Source organism: Camelus dromedarius, chromosome 3 (assembly GCF_036321535.1).
Source record: "Camelus dromedarius isolate mCamDro1 chromosome 3, mCamDro1.pat, whole genome shotgun sequence".
Lineage (NCBI taxonomy): Eukaryota > Metazoa > Chordata > Mammalia > Artiodactyla > Camelidae > Camelus > Camelus dromedarius.
The window spans coordinates 82,395,821-82,412,188 of NC_087438.1; the positions used below are offsets into that span (position 1 = coordinate 82,395,821).

General features: G+C 43.0%; 1 protein-coding gene across 6 annotated transcripts in view; it reads left to right on the forward strand.

Moving 5' to 3' along the window:
- Nucleotides 1-16,368, forward strand: part of TNFAIP8 (TNF alpha induced protein 8) — a 119,924-nt gene that overhangs the window by 72,590 nt on the left and 30,966 nt on the right. The window contains exon 1 of one of the 6 annotated variants that reach the window (XM_010997965.3): nucleotides 10,356-10,639. The exons of 4 other annotated variants lie outside the window; for them this stretch is intronic. In XM_010997965.3, the coding sequence (XP_010996267.1) occupies nucleotides 10,567-10,639 (73 nt within the window). In that variant the 5' untranslated portion in view covers nucleotides 10,356-10,566. Of the gene's footprint in view, nucleotides 1-10,355; nucleotides 10,640-16,368 lie in introns of those variants that run through there. One more of the 6 variants, XM_010997966.3, reaches the window with a different exon arrangement.

Consider the following 16,368-nt stretch of genomic DNA (forward strand, 5'->3'; position numbering starts at 1 on the left):
CAAAACTGCTGCATGGGGAGGCCAGCAGAAGGTGCTGGTGGCTGTACCAACACATACAGCAGGAGCCAGTTGCTGAAGAAGGTGCCTGCGTTGCAGGAGCTGGAGGCTGGAGAAGCCACGTATGCCTGCAGCAGTTTGCAGCAAGAGCACCCCAGAACCAGGAAGCAGAAGTTCTTCATCCTATAATGTCTCTCCATGGCACTCCACTGACAAAGCTTAGAATTGTACCAGTGAGCAGAAGTAAAAATAAGCAAAGTCCCTTCTTTATTTTTTCAGAGCAGGTAATGAAGGGTGAATTTGAAGCTGTGAGGTAATAAATTGATCAGTGGCCACCTCACAACTTCTTAAGCCCTGAAGTCAGATTGGATCCCACTACCCTAATTTCCTGTTTCATATTACTTTTCACATAATATTTGCTTTTTAGTACAGCAACTGCCAGCAACCTAGCTTTGCAAAGAAATGATGTAACCAAAAGAAATCTAGCACAATCTCATGTTACACTGTGAACTAGCTTGAACTAGTGGTTCAAGCAGTGTCTGAGAGATGTTGAAAAATGCTATGTCTTCTTTAAAAATTTAAAATATCCTGCAACACCCCTGTGAGTTTGCTGTAATGCTCTCAGTCACCATGGCACGAAATTAAGGGATCTCAGGGCTAAAATCGTGAGTCTCTTTCAGCAACTCTGGCCACATCACTCTATCATATGAGAATCTATGGTACTGATTTGGTTAAGAGTACAGAAGAGTCATGTGTAAAGTAAAAATTATATGGTGTCAATGTTATTTTTGAGAATCTTTTAGGAAGTTACCAGACTGAAGAATAACAGACCATCTTCCAGTAAGGATAGGACTTACTGTGTGTTTTCCTCTAGCACTGGAGTAGGCTCCTGTTTCTTTGTGACCAGATGGAATAGTTGCCTTGTTTTTAGAGGCACTTTTATATGAAAAAATGCATAACCTTAACCACAACACTCGCCATCAGTGCACAAGATGCTCAGTGTGAGGGGCAGGGCAGAGACAAGAGTCAGGGAGGGACCAGCAAAGTCCCAGCTCTGTCTCCTGTTCACAGCATAAAATCCTTTCATGGTGGCTGAGCACCATTTAGGTTATTTCTCTCTGTCTGTTGTGGGCTGATGGTGCATAACTGAAATTGAGAAACTTAAATGGCATATAATGGGACTTTGCTGAATTCAGTTGTAGAAATTCTGTTGAAATAGTTTTCAGATTAAGAATGTTAGTGATTTTTAGCTTTCTTCTGTTTCTACTAGGAAATGAATGGACTTAATATGACCTTTTTTTTAGGTAGGTAGGCAGGCTTATTGTTCATATTACCAGTTTCCCAGAAAATACTTTCATTTTGGTGATGTTTACAACTTGGTGCATCATAACTATTACATATTTCTCTAGCTTCTATTTAAGGAGAAGTTGAATAACTTAAGTTTTGTAACCTGACCTGTTCAAGTGGAAAAACTTCTTCTCTGTGCCGTTCAGTTCTACCTGCAAAACTACCTTCTCTTCCCCCCTGCAATCCTGTTTGGATAAGTTCTGCTTTGGTTCACATTTTCACCACCTGCTGAGTTTGTCGGCTGAGTTTCAGCCTTGGCTGCCTTCAGCCGAGGAAAGTCTGTCTAGCCCTGTAGCTTTGCCCCTCCGCCCCCAGCCTTTTCTGCCTCTTAAACAGTGACGAGTTGGCACAGATATTAACTTAATAGAGATTCTACCCATGTCAGAAACCTAGTGTTAAAATCCAATTATGACAGCTTGGAGTGGGTTAGACTTTCAAATAGATCTCTGACCAGGAGTCTGTGGTCCAAATTCCACCTACGGAGCACAGCTTCTCTTTTCTTGTGGATTTCAAATTTTGTTCAGAAACTCGAATGAAGCTCTTAACTGCTCAGATGCCACCAAGTAGGACCATTACCCCACCTGTCTTGGCATCGTTTTCTCCCCCCTTAGAGTGAATACATGGAAGAGAAAGAGATTGTTGCTGCTGCTGCCTCAAGCCAAGCTGCTTGCTTCTGAATTCTTCATGATAATCAATAGCAGATGTCTGGCTGGCCCTGGAAATTGCATAACTGTCTCACATTGCATTCAACTGCAATTGCTAAGCCAATATGAGGGGGTCTCCACTAGGTTGAAAAAGAGAATTCAGTTTAAAAATCTGTTTATCTCTTCCCCAAATTATTTCCTTGCTGTAAGGAGTAAAGTCAGTGGTTGGAGTGGAAATGGTTTGAATACTACTGTCCTTAAACTTGAATTTCAGTTCATTATGAGGAGGAACTTTCTAATGATTAGAGAGGAATTGGGGCTGTCTCTTAAAGGAGTGAGTCTCTGTTAACAGAGGTAACCAAGGAGATCCCAGATGAATGCTTGCTGCCTGTGATGTCTAGGAGATGGATTCACAGCCAAGCAGAGGATTAGAGCAAACAGCCTCTAAGGTTAACTCCAAGCCTGAGTTTCTGTGACTATAATTATTGATCACTTTTTCCACTTGCTGCTTTTGTGAAGGTGAGCCAGGGATGCACAGGTCAGGTGTGGCACTGCCTTCTGGGCCCTCTCTCAGCCCTGCCTCTCTTCTTCCTGTTGAATCCCCTCTGTGCCCTCTCTCAGGTTATCCCATGGTGATCCCAATATCCTAGGCACAGTGAGGTTCAGCCCCTTTATTTTCACTTTCCACCACTGAACCACACACTTTTTAAAAATTTTTATTTTTTATTGAAATGTAGTTGATTTATGATGTTAGTTTCAGGTGTACAGCAGACCAATTAAGTTAGTTATATATATATATATAACATATATAACATATATATATACATGCATACATATATATTTTCAGACTCTTTTCCATTAGAGCTTATTGCAAGAAATTGAATATAGTTCCCTGTGCTGCACAGTAGGATCTTATTGTTGATCTATTTTATACATGGTAGTGTGTATCAGTTAATATCAAACTCCTCATTTATCCCTCCCCAACCATTTCCCCTTTGGTAACCATAGTTATCTGTGTCCATGAATGTTTCTGGTTTATAAATAAAATTTTAGATTCCACATATAAGTGATATCATATATTTCTCTTTCTCTGTCTGACTTACTTCACTTAATATGATAATCTCTAGGTCCATCCATGTTGTTGCAAATGGTATGATTTCATTCTTTTTTATGGCTGAGTAGTATTCCATTGTATATATATACACCACATCTTCTTTATCCAGTCATCAGTTAATGGACATTTAGGTTGCTTCCATGTCTTGGCTATTGTACATAGTGCTGCTATGAACAGTGGGGTACATGTGTCTTTTCAAATCAGAGGTTTTTTTCTGGCTAAATGCCCAGGAATGGGATTGCTGGATCATATGATAAGTCCATTTTTAGTTTTTAAAGGGACCTCCATACTGTCCTCCATAGTGGCTGCACAAATTTACATTCCCACAAGGAGTGTAGGAGGGTTCCCTTTTCTTCACAGCCTCTCCAGCATTTGTTATCTGCAGACTTTATAATAATGGCCATTCTAACTAGTATGAGGTGACACCTCATTGTAGTTTTGATTTGCATTTCTTTAATAATTAGTGATGTTGAGCATCTTTTCATGTGCCTCATGTGCCTGCTGGCCATCAGAATAGGACCACAGACACTAAATTGCCACACCTGTCTGGAATATCCATAGGGCCAGCATTTAAGGGTTCCAAATAAATGTTCCACAACCTAAAATAATCTACCTTATTTGTGAAAGTATTCAGAAAAATGATGAGTGGGACTTCATAATTTTCAGTGCTTCATCACATTCTCAACTCATTTCATTATTGTTAGTACCTTGTGAAATAAGTGGCATTATCTCCATTTTACAGATGAACAAACAGATGCTCAGAGAGGCTAAATGTCTCGCCCATTTTTAGAAGAAACGTGAGAGAAGAATGAGTAGAAAAATAAGTATCCTTATGTAAATGTGGCAGTGCCTTCAGTTTATGGTAATCAGTCCCAGGTCCCCCAAATTGAGTCTGGTATTCCTTTCCCGGCTCCTGGCAGCCTCACATCCAAGGTGGTTTAGCCAGGGTCCTGACAGGGCTTTTAATTAAGAAAAAAAAAAAAGATCTGTAGTTTCATGTAGCTGAATAAATGGATAAGCATGAAACTTATGACTGTTTAAAGCATTGAATATCAGGAATGGAATCACTTTTTTTAAATGAGGTACTGGGGATTGAACCCAGGACCTCATGCATGCTAAGCATACACTCTACCCCTGAGCTATTTATTACCCTCCCCCTGAGGAATGGAATAACTTTAATTTGGGGCTGTGATATGAGCATTTGAACAGAACAATGTGAGTGATCTATGCTAGAATGATGTTCAGCACAGACTCTCTGGGAATCTCCCAGTACAGCAATCTTTAAATTATTCCTCTGCAAAATAAAGGGGTTGAATTTTACATGAGTAGTTTAATAGAGTGAGAGTCTGGATATAGGAGGCAGGAGGCCTCGTCTGCATTTACTGTAGTCTAAAGAACATTATTCCTTAGTTTTGTGACCTTGAGCAAATTGTATAACCTCCCTTTCTTTAATTACATGCCTGTAAAATGAGTATGATGACCCAAGGGACCTAATTGGGAAGTCTGAACAAAACCTATATAAATGCTAGGCATCATAGCTAAATATTATAAAAGAAAGACCCTGGGTCATAAATTCTTCAGATATTATTTTCAGACCTGATTTTTTAAAAATTATTTTTTTATTGAAATCTAGTTGATTTACAATTTTGTGTTAGTTTCTGGTATACAGCATAGTGATTCAAATTTACATATGTATATTTTTTTCAGATTATTTTCCATTACAGGTTATTATAAAATACTGAATATAGTTCCCTGTGCTATACAGTAGGACCTTGTTGTTTATCTATTTTAGATATAGTAGTCTGTATCTGCTAATCCCAAACTCCCAATTTATCCCTTCCCCTCCCCTTCTCCTTTGGTAACCATAAGTTTGTTATCTATGTTTCAGATCTGATTTTGAGTGTGTGTGTTTGTGTGTGTGTGTGTGTGTGTGTGTGTGTGTGTTCAATCATCTGCTAAAAGTTTTTAGCAAGGAAGATTTCTTAGGAGAGAAATAAAAACAAACAACGATAGCCTAGAAAGCAGGTGTCTCCTAGATGTATTGTTGTCTCCGTGTGTGTGCTCACCCCAGATGTCAGCACTTCTGCCTATTTCCTTGGAATTATCCCCTCACGCCCAGAGCATTCATAAGCCTGTAGGATATACTGAAAATGTCATAGGGAAAAGTCTGAGGAGAGTATTTACCCAGAACAAACTTCAGATTCCCAGGCAGGGCCCAGGGAGGCAGTGTTCCCCTCCTCCATCTCCACACTCCTCCTCAGCATTCTCCAACCCCTACCTCCCCAAAACTCCCCCCACCTCATCCCAGTACCAGCAATGCATAAGCATAAAGCCACTTGAGGCACAGGGCTTGGCATCCTGAGAAGGCACATAAGTGTTCTCCACTGTCATCTGAGTGGTCCTTTCTCCACTTCTGCTAAATAAAACTTTCTTAAGGCAAGGAGAGCGAGCTCACCTGGGCAGGGCAAGGGCTGTGGCCAGACATCCATTTAGCCCCACACCTCTGCAAGAGAGTGTCTGAGGAGGGTAAGAAGGATGTGAAACCTGAGACCAAGGTGAGACCAAGAACGCAGATCCTCCTGTGAGGAGAGGGATTGAAAGCCAACTTAACGTATAGATCATGGAAGCCTTTAAAGACTGTCAAGGCTGTCATAACACAGGAAGAGGTGAGGAAATCCTCAAAGCCAAATAGAAGAAAGCCTCCTTTTTGTGTGTGCAGGTATCTTTTGTTTTTAAACTTAAAAAAATAATTGAAGTGTAGTCAGTTTACCATGTTGCGTCAATTTCTGATGTACAGCATAGTGTTTCAGTCATACATATACATGCATATATTCATTTTCATATTCTTTTCATTATAGATTACCACAAGATATTGACTGTAATTCCCTGTGCTATGCAGTAGAAACTTGTTGTTTATATGTTTTACATATAGTAGTTAGTATCTGCAAATCTTGAACTCCCTACCCCCTTTATTTATTCCTCCCTACCCCTTTTCCCCCGATAACCATAAATTTGTTTTCTATGCCTGTGAGTCTGAGAAAACCACTTTGTATATTAAGTAAACAACTTTTTTTTCTGACCTAAAATGTTCTATGTACATTGTAATAACATGTACATAGATGTAATATGTAAGATGTCATAACCTCTTGTCTGCAGAGTAGAAATAAAAATATCTATGAAATGGCCATTGACATGGGTTCTTATGACCTAGAAGCTGTAGGTCTATAATGTAACAAATTGACAGACATGCTTAACCTTTTTCACTGAAGAGACCTTAACCTCCTAAATAAATGGCACCTTCTCTTGAATGGAGGTACTGGGGATTAAACCCAGGACTTCATGCACACTGATCATGGACTCTACCACTGAGCTATTACCCTCCCCTGTTCTTAACAGACATCTGGACAACTGTAAACAAAGGGTCCAAAGCCCAGGGGTTTTTTGGTTTTTTGTTTTTAACAGCTTTATTGAGGTATAGTTTAAGAGAAGATTTTTCTGCTGCTCTCTGATGGAGTTCATTCGTGAGGCAGTATTAATAAACCTTCCTGAGAACCACGGTCACTTGGAAGGTTGAACTCTAGGTCTGTGATCAAAATTACCAAAATTATGACAGTAAGCTCCAGGTGAGCAGTACCCTTTTATATGTGACACATGTAAATATTTGATCATGGCTGACTGAATGAAAAAGAATCAGACCTTCAGAATCTTAGCCAGCATTTTAACCCTCCCATCTTGACACAGAAGGTGGGAGATCAGCTGTTAGACATGGGTAGGCGTTCAACGTAGTATTTAAATGCAGTTTGGTAAATGAGAAGTGTTGCTAACTTGGTTGTTACTTTGTATTAGGTAGTTTATAAGCGATTATCAGTGTGACTTCCAAGCATGTTCCAAGCCAGGCAGTGTTGGGGTATTTTATTTTGTTTTGTTTTTAATGTGGGTGCTGGGGATCAAACCCAAGACCTCATGCATGCTAAGCATGCGCTCTACCACTGAGCTATACCCACCCCCCTGGAGTGTTTCTTAAACACAAAAAAGTGACCAGGCTCTACCTACAGGAGAGAACAAATCATTATAATGTACTGGAGCATATTTACTGGGCTAAAAAGTAACTAATTCCCTGTTGAGCAAAAGCAGAGCAAAATCAAGGTGAAGTGACTGACCTAGTATATGTCTAGGAGTTAAGAAGACCAGGGAAGCCCCAGAGAATCAGCTGCCCTTTGTCACCATCCTGCAGGGGTATAGGGGGGACATGGGGCAGTGTAGTTTCCTGGGGCAGGTGGCTTTGAGGTTATACTCAGGTGACTGAGAAGTGTCCTTATCCACATAAAATTTTTTTTCCTTCTTATTCAAGAATATTTATTGAATATCTACTCTTTTTAGGCTACTATACAGAGTGATGAAGAAAAAATAAAGCAAGCCCTGGGCAGTTTTTCTAATGATTTCATAGAATACATAAAAATACATACACCATTTTAACTGATGTCCTCATGTTACATATTATACAGTTGTAATTCAGAGGAGTGAACTGATAAGTCAGAAGAGCTAGAGGCAGATGCTGAATGAATCCCTTATTTTACTATCACAGTAAGCTGGTTTCTCCTTTTAGGTGGTTAAGGAGATCTAGATAAATTTAACAGTTAACCGCAAAACAAAGAAATAAATGCTTCCAAGCAGTAAAACACAGGTTGGGAGAACTACCAAGAAGGACATAGACATTTTATATGGAGAGGTCGTAGAATACCTGGAAATTTGGATCCTAAAGAAGAGTGGTTTAAGGGGGAGGGTAGGACAAGATGGAGAGAGGCCGTGATACAGTCTTTTAAAATAAACTGAGCATTCCTTGCTCTAGAGGTAAATCAGAATGTTCTTCCCCAAGGTGACCGCTGGGCTGCATTTAAATACAAAAGATGTTTCTCGCCAGGTTTCCTGAGGATCACAGTGAAAGTTCAAAGATCAACCCAGCTGCTAAGATGCCTCTCAACTGAATTAGGAGGCTGACACAGCAGCGCTGGGACTGTTCATTCAGCAGTTGTTCTCCTTGTCTGACCTGAGCAGGGCTGAAGGCCTTTTTGTGAACCCAGAGTGGAAACATATCGGACATTGAGGACATGTATTTTAACACACCTTATGTGGTTTGTACAAAATTGGACTTGCAAAAGGACATTTAATAAATCACTAGTGGGAGCCCTTTCTGAAGAGAGAGGGTGAAAGTGAGTCCTCTCTGTGGCTGGTGGGGCCGGGACTTAGGGTTGTGTAAATCTGCATAATCATCACCTTGACAAGGTGTTGCATCTTGCTCCAATTATAGATGAATGGGAGCTATCTTTGTGTCATTCACAGCCCTGGTGAGATCCTGCCAGACTCCTGGTGGACATCTGTGGAAATCTGGGCTGCCCTGAGGGAGGGCAGGGAACAGATGGCTTATGTGTGGTGGGGTGGGGGATGGGGGCTCCCAGAATGATTCCTTGCACAAGACAGGAAAGGTCACTTCTGGCTGGTGAGGGAGCATTTCTTTGGGTTCAGAATGATCTGCATGTCTCCTTGGGAAGTCTGAAGTTACAGAGGGAAGATGCTTATCTTAGCAGCACCCGACCCAGAACCTGTGGCAAAGGGAACCATACAGTTAACTGCAACTTTCAGAACAGTGTAGCCTGTTACCCTTTTGGTGATGAGGTCAGTTTCCCGGAAGGCTCCACAATGCTGCTATTTTCCAGAGGTCTCTCCTCTTCTCCCTTCTCTGACTGTCTGTATCTTCTTCTTATCATCCCGCCCTTTCAGTAAAATTGAGATAAAATTCTGCTTGGTGTCTTAGGCATGTTAGAATCACTCAGCAGTTGGAAGTGGTTTAACATCCAGGCCTTATATTAGTATTTATCATCACCTTCACTGCCTGTGATAGCATAAGCACTTCTTTCTGTTCAAACCCTACATTGAAATAAAACCCAAGAGTATCTTTTACAAAAATTTACTTTTAAATGATGCAATAGTTTGTGATAATCTGTGTAGGACTTTATGGTTTTCAAATCACTTTTTGCTTATATTACCTTATTTAATACCAAACATAAATCTGGGAAGTAAATAGTACTTTTTTTAGCCTCATTTTCCAGATGAGGAAAGGGAGGCCCAGAGAAGTTAAATAATCTGCTCAAGGTCATATAAATAATAAATAGCAGAACAGAATTTTAATTCAGACTCTTTAAATCTATACCCTTTGTATATTCTTTTCACTAAATTTATTATAAAGCCTCTCTTCTTTTTCTATATAAAAATGGGAAATGAAGGGAAAGAAAGCAGCTGGAAAATATATTTATTAAAAGAATGTAACTTTTCTCACAATTTCCTAATGGATCTTTCAGGTGTGTTATTTGAGGACCTGTTGCCTTACATTGGTAATAAAACTAACGCTCTGCAAAATACCTCAATGAGCAGGTATATCAGTGACAGCTCTTGTTCCCCTTTCTCGGAAAGAAACACTAAGGCCTTACAAAGCTAAGACGTCTTGCTCTCAGCGGGTTGTAGAAACCTGCGGACCCAACCAGGGGGCAGAATTGAGAACTGTTCTCAAAGCTCCCCAGCCTCTATTCTATCCGCGTTTCAAAAGCCTGAATACCTCCCCACCCGACCCCTCCTTTGGCTTTTTGGCAGGAATTTATCCCCGGCAGTTGCTAGTAGCCCAGGAGAGAATCACCCCCTCTGTCTGAGGATGGCCCTTTGGGGTAACTGCAGAGGAGTTAGTGCTCCCAGGCTAGGGTTTGACTCTGAGTAAGAGTACTCGCCCGGGTGCTAGTGAGTAAGCCGCCTTGTCTGCTTTTCCCGTGCAAAGATAAGGAGTCGAGGCCACTCCCCACTTTCTTCAAAAGCCCCCCACCCCTTGGGCTTGTGAAGACGATCCTTCCAGCCACATGGACCAATAACCACGTAACTTGACTGTGAAAATAACGTACACAGCCAAGCCGCTTTAAAATCCGTTTGTTTGTTTGGCGTAAAAGACCCCAAGACACGGAAAGTTGAATGGGCGTCGGAAACTGTAACCTAAAGATTGAGAAACATTTCTACTGCGTGTGCATTTGTGATTTCTGTAAAGCAGCAGCGCGCGCTGAGATGGGACTTTCTTTCTTTCCTGCACACTTGCTTCCCCGGCGTAGCCTGTCGGGGTCCCGGCCGCCGCGCCCCTCGTCCCGGCCCCTCCGGGAGTCGGCCCCACCTGCTTGCGCCCCGCCGCCAGGTCGCCAGGTCGCCAGCTCGCCTGCGACGGGCTGGGGCGCGCGGCCCGGGGGGCGGACTCCCGCCGCCCAGCTGAGACGCGATTCGTCACTCTTGCAGAACTTTCCCCCTGAAAAATCCCTGCACCAGAACCAGCCCTCCCGCCCGGGGGAGGTTTTGATTTTAGTGGCTTTCCTTCCTTTTATTTTCCATCGTGTTCGGGTTTTGGCTGCTGAGCGAATTTGCAGCTCGCCCGGGTACATGTCAGCGGCAGTCGCCCCGGCAGCCGGTCACCCTGACACAATGCACTCCGAAGCAGAAGAATCCAAGGAAGGTATGCTTTTGATTTTGCCGGGGAGCCCCCGCCAAGTTCGGCGGAGGAAGGCGGTGGAAGGGCAGAGTAGGGAGCAGATGCGAGTTTAAAAGTGAGCGCTGGGTACTTTGTCTGCTTTCCCTGCGCCTTCGCAGCTCAGAGCCGAATGTGCGAACCCTGTACCCTCTCACCCCGCGGCCCTTCAAAGGGAAGGGAGGTAAGAGTCAGACCTAGCTCAGCCAGCCTACTAAAAGCTGCTTTTTAGATTTCTCTGAAAACGAAAAGGCCCCAGTCTTGACCCTTAAGAAGGCAAAATGTGCTTGGACGAGCGCTGCCTGCCTACATCAGGACAGCCGAAAGCCGGATCCCCTGGGGGATCCTGAAGAGTTGAGGGTCCTCTGAAAAGGGTTTCAGAAATTGGAAATGCCCTGTGTTTCCGGCTAAAAGGGGAAGCTGAGTGAAGGGGAGAAGTGAAAGATGTTTATTTCGGGAATAGAATGTTTTTTTTTTCCTCTTGCTGGCTTTTCAGCAGTAAATTCATTTTGTTGGGGGCTTTAAGGGGGCTGAGAGATATGAGGGAGGCCTTGTGCAGCTTGAAACTGAGGAGAGTTTGTCTGTTTCTAACTTTGCCAAAGCAAAGGGTTTCTTTTACTCCTAACAGAGAACGAGTGACAGGGCTGGAAAAGCTCCAACCAAAACACAATTATACGCTCGTGTTAGTTCGAGTTTATTTGTGTGTGAGTGTTTGTATGCTTTGTTTCCTGAAACTTTATGTATACAAAAGTCCTCTTGTAAGTTGAGGTAGGAGAGGGGATAGTTGGGGGAAATTAGAGAGTAAGAGAGGAAACTGTTCAAGATTGTGAAATTTCTTTTCAAAGGAGCCTCTCGGGGAAACTGGTAACTTTTAGTGAATCACAGCAGTTCTGGGAGCCTGAGGGGCAGAGAGGAGCCCCATTGGTTCTCCATTTGGTGAATACCAGTCAGGGAGAGCTCTTGAAACTTGTCCTCTTCTTTTACTGATTTCCCTCCCAAAGTAAAACTACGTGTTTCAAAATGTAGTCTCTGTGGGCTGACGATTACTTTATGCTGTGTGAGAGAAGCAGTCAATGAAAAAGAGGCTTGTTTAATAGAAATATGGGGCGGGTGTGAATGAAAGATGACAGCCAGGAGCATTGTTTCTGAGCTTGACGGGGAGCTTGGGGGATTAATGTTTCCTTGCTGCTGCAGCCTGGGTCCTGATGGGGCTTTGTGCTGTCGGAGGCTTTTCTTTTCTACCTTTGAAACAGCAGTTTACAGTGAGTCAAAATTGGTCAAAGGTGAATAGAAAATGGGCTAAGAGAACCCACTGGTAAACTTTTGTATGAATTACAAGTAGCACTTACATTGGTATTTTTCTCCCAGGCAGGTTTTATTTTTTCTTTTGAAAAAAAGAGAGTGGGGAGAAAGTGGAAGAACAGTATCCCCAAGCATATGATACATTTCTCTAGCAGCACCCACATGCTTCCGTCTTGTCTGGCTCACCCATGGTAAGCCTGAAAACTGGAGTGTGAAGAGGCCCCTTAATTATCTGCTTATTCCTTACCTTACCTCCGTCATTTACGTTCTACAGATCTGCAGCAAATTATCTGGCCCCTGTGCTTTTTACAGAAAGCCCAGAATGTTTCTTTTAAAATAACATGAGATGCTAGAGTTTTAAATTGATGGCAGTTAGGGTAGGATATGGAATAACTCTTAAGGGAGAATAAATAAATACTTTATTAACAAACGGAATCATGGTGGCTTCTGCCAGGAAATAAAGGGCAAGGGTCTGTTTGTATGTGTGTGTGTGTGTCCCAGGCAGTTCTTGGAAGACTGGTTATTGGCTGTGATCTAGAACCCTCTGTTTAGCTACTCAGATGTCTATGAAAAGAGCAATGCTGTTTAACTAATTGAGTTATCTTAATTCTCTGTCCTTACTAATCCTATCCCATCTCCTTGGATTTCTCTCTCTCTCTCTTTATGGACTTAAGTATCCCGTTTAGTGATAGGTCACCACAAACTCTTTACAATGCCTGCATTGCAAGAAAAATTGCCTTCGGGTGCTTCATGCCCGATTTGCTGTGATGGGAGATACTTTTAAGTCATTATTCTGAACCACAGTGAGAGACTAGTATACTTTGTTTGGGGCTGAATCTGAAAAAAATATCAAGTCAGATTCAGAAGTCCTTGGAGGCCAACATATTTGTGTATGTGAGTGAATGCAGAAGCAAATGACTGGGGATATTGTTAAGCCATCACAGCTAAGGATGGACTTGACTCTGTGCCAGGAGTGCTGAACCTCCATCCTTGGTCACTGGCCACCTCCTAAAGAATCGATGTGATTTCGCCTACTTTCAAATGAATAGGTGATTGTGCTTGAATGTTAAACAGAGAAAAAGAACCCAGACCTCACTATTAAAAGCTGAATGAATTTAAGTTCTCGAGGCGTAGCATGGCTAGGAAAGCAAGGGAAAGTAGGGAGGGCCATTGAGAGGAAGACATCAGCAGTTTCCAGTGGATGGGGGCTTCCTGAGGAGATAGGTTGATGGCCATATTTTTGGCATCGAATTGATTCCTGTTGAGTAAATTACTTAGTTATGAAGTAGGAAAAAAATGAATGGCACTTAAGATGTCTGAAGATCTTTCTAATGTTAAGCGTTAAGGGATCAGGGCTCCTCTGTCCTGGTTATTGAAGCTTTGCTACCAGACAGCGAGGAAGCCATCATTAAGGAGGGTTTGCTTTGTGAGGACTTGGAAACGAGGAAGAGTTGAGCTGCGAGTGAGCGCAGCTCCTCCTCTCTTGCTCATAATAGCCCTTCCCGCCACCACCTCTCCCAGTTCTCTCTTGCTTCACCCAGCCTGCTATTTCACAAAGGAAATAGTAGCCATTAGACAACTCCCTCAACTTCCTGCTTCCAGACTGACAGACTCACCTTCACCCACACTCACCCTCCTGGTGAAACAGACATCGTTCCTCTTTCCACCATGTGCGCCTCACCGCACCACTTAGCCCCCCGTCTTTCCCTCCCTTCTTTGTATAGCTGTGCTCAGGCTTCCTACTTTGGGGTGTTGGCACTTCCCACCTGAAATGTCCTTCTCCCCACCTGACCCCCTTTTCCCTGCTCAGCTCTTTGGAGAGGCTTTTTCTGAACCTCCAACCTAAATTAAGATCCCTTACTGCCCTCTCTCAGAGCACCTGATCTTTTCCTCACTGGGACTCATCACTATTTAGCATCCTTCTCCAGACCACAAGCTCTTTAGGGCAAGACTGCATCTGTTTTATGCCCCACTGTGTCTCCAAGACCTACACAGAAAGGGTGATCATTCAATATTTATAAAACGAATGGATGATCTCCATTTGGGGGGTGGTAACCCTCAATACTTGGCTCAGTTTTAGGGATTTATCTCTCCTTTAAAATGAGCCTGTTTTGTTTTGTTTTTTAAGTTTTGCATGGTTCCTCCTTTCTCATTCTTCATCATCCCTCACCTACTGAAGTCTGCCTTTATCTCCACTACTCCTCTGAAACTGCCCAAGTCATCAGTGATTTCCCATGTGCTAAAATCACCAGTGACCTAGCCTTCATATTTATGCCATGACTTACTTGACCCCCTCCTTTTTTTTTTTTTTTTTTTGCAGCATTTGACACTAGAAAGACCAGTGTCCCTGCAATCCTATACTCCTTCCATAGTTCCTATGACTCTACACTCTCCTGATATCCCCTTCCTTTTTCTAAGTGTTTTTTTCTAATCTCCTAGACCTCCAGCCTGGGCTTTTCTAAGAGTCACCTGTACAGCCAGCTGCCTGGCAAACACCATGCTCGAAGGTCATATAGGTATCTCAAATTCAACACACCTACACTGAGCCTGTCATGTCGTGCTCTTAACTAATCTATTCCTCCTTTTGTATCCTCACTGAATATCATTATGCTCTTCTTGGCTTCCAGACTTCAGATCCAAAAGGTGGCCTTGACCCTGCCCTCTCCTTTATCTTCAGCTCCTCTTCCCCTCCTGACCCCTGGCCCTTCATCCTCCTTGTTACCTGTTGAAGGCTTCTCCTTCTTTGCATCTCCCTTGCCCCTGCTGTGGTTCAAGCCCTCAGCATTTGTACCCTGCTGATGACAGTAACCACCTCTCTCATCAGGGTTGTTGGCTGCAAGAAATGGGAATTGATTCCTGCTATCATAAGCAGAAAAATTTACTGAATGTATAAGGGGTAGTTCATACAGCCACAGGAAGAATTAGCATCTGAAAATGCATCAGGAAATGCAGCCAAGTATTGCCTGGTTAGGACCTCACCATGGCCTTTGCTTCTTCTGTATTTTTCAGTTCTGTCACTGCTTAGACTCCATGTGTGGCTGAATATTTGATCATCCTCAACATTCAAAAATCTTGGCAATAAGCAGGCTGATTGGTCAGGGCTAGATTGCGTACCTGGCCCCTGCTGCACATGGGAGAGGGAACTTCCGGTTCTAGCTTTGGGAGTGGGAGATAGGGGTCTGACTCCTACAGCCACGTGCAAAATAAACGTTTCTTGAGAAATAGGAAAGGGCCTCTGACGTGGATCACCAACAGACATCTACCACACCACCGGAATGGTCCATCCAACCCTAGTGTTGCCCTGTTTATTTACTTCCTTATTCCCTCAACAGATGTCATTTCCTTTGTTGGGATTACTCTCTTGTCCCTCCTCAGGTGGGTAATATCTCCAACTGGACCCACTTTAGAGTGGATGATCTTTCACTGTGTTCCCAAGACACCGTGTACTTCCCTTAGTTGTACCATGTTTCTATGCATGACAGCTATTAGTTTTCTTTCCTTTGCCTCCACTTCATTATGAGGTGTTTGTTTGTTTGTTTGTTGACATGATATGATGAAACTTTTTAGAGCACTGTTTAGAAATTCTCTAGCCTCACTTTTCCAGAAATAGTGCCTTCCAAACCTGGAGGACAAACCTATTTAGTATTTCTTAAATTCTCCACTGAAGTACTGTAATGGTAGAGGCAAAACAAGCATTTGTCTTTGATCACTGGGATCAAGTCCTGACGTGGCTTGCCAGCATCTCAGATGATTTGGCCTTGAAAATCAAAGAAACAATTTTGAAACTGAAATGCATTGAGTGCTTCCCTGTGCCAGGCACAGTGCTAAGCATCTGATTATGTATATTATCTCATTTAATACTTGTCTAGTAACACTTGGTGTTAATTCCACATAGCAATTAGGAAAACTGAGGTTCAGGGAAGTTAAAAACCATGCCTCAAACCAAAGAACTAGAAAAGACAGAATCAAGATTTGAATGGAGGCTGACTATCTGTAGAACCTGTGCTTTCAGCCCTGATGTGGTACTTCCTGGAATGTCCATTCTCAAGTAATCTGGGCATTCAGGAGGATGCCCTCTGTGGTCCCGTGGCACTTGTACCCCAGTTTGAGAAGCCAGGAGTAAGAGGCAGGCATCTCCGAGGAGGAAGAGAAGAGCCCAGGCACACAGGCAGGGAGTCCTGAGTGCATCCTTCTACCCCTGATGCAGGAGATCTAGGAGCCTGGCAGGGCTGAGTGGGAGGTGCCTGGAGCTCACTGCAGCAAGAGAGACCATCGTACCTGTGGGACAGGAGAGGGACCTCACTTTCTGAGGCAGTGGCCAGCTTGCAACCGAGAGCGTGGACTCCCCAGGTCACTGATGTGAAGCAGGGTTCCATTACATGTGTCTTACGTTATCACAACTGGGTGACTTTGTA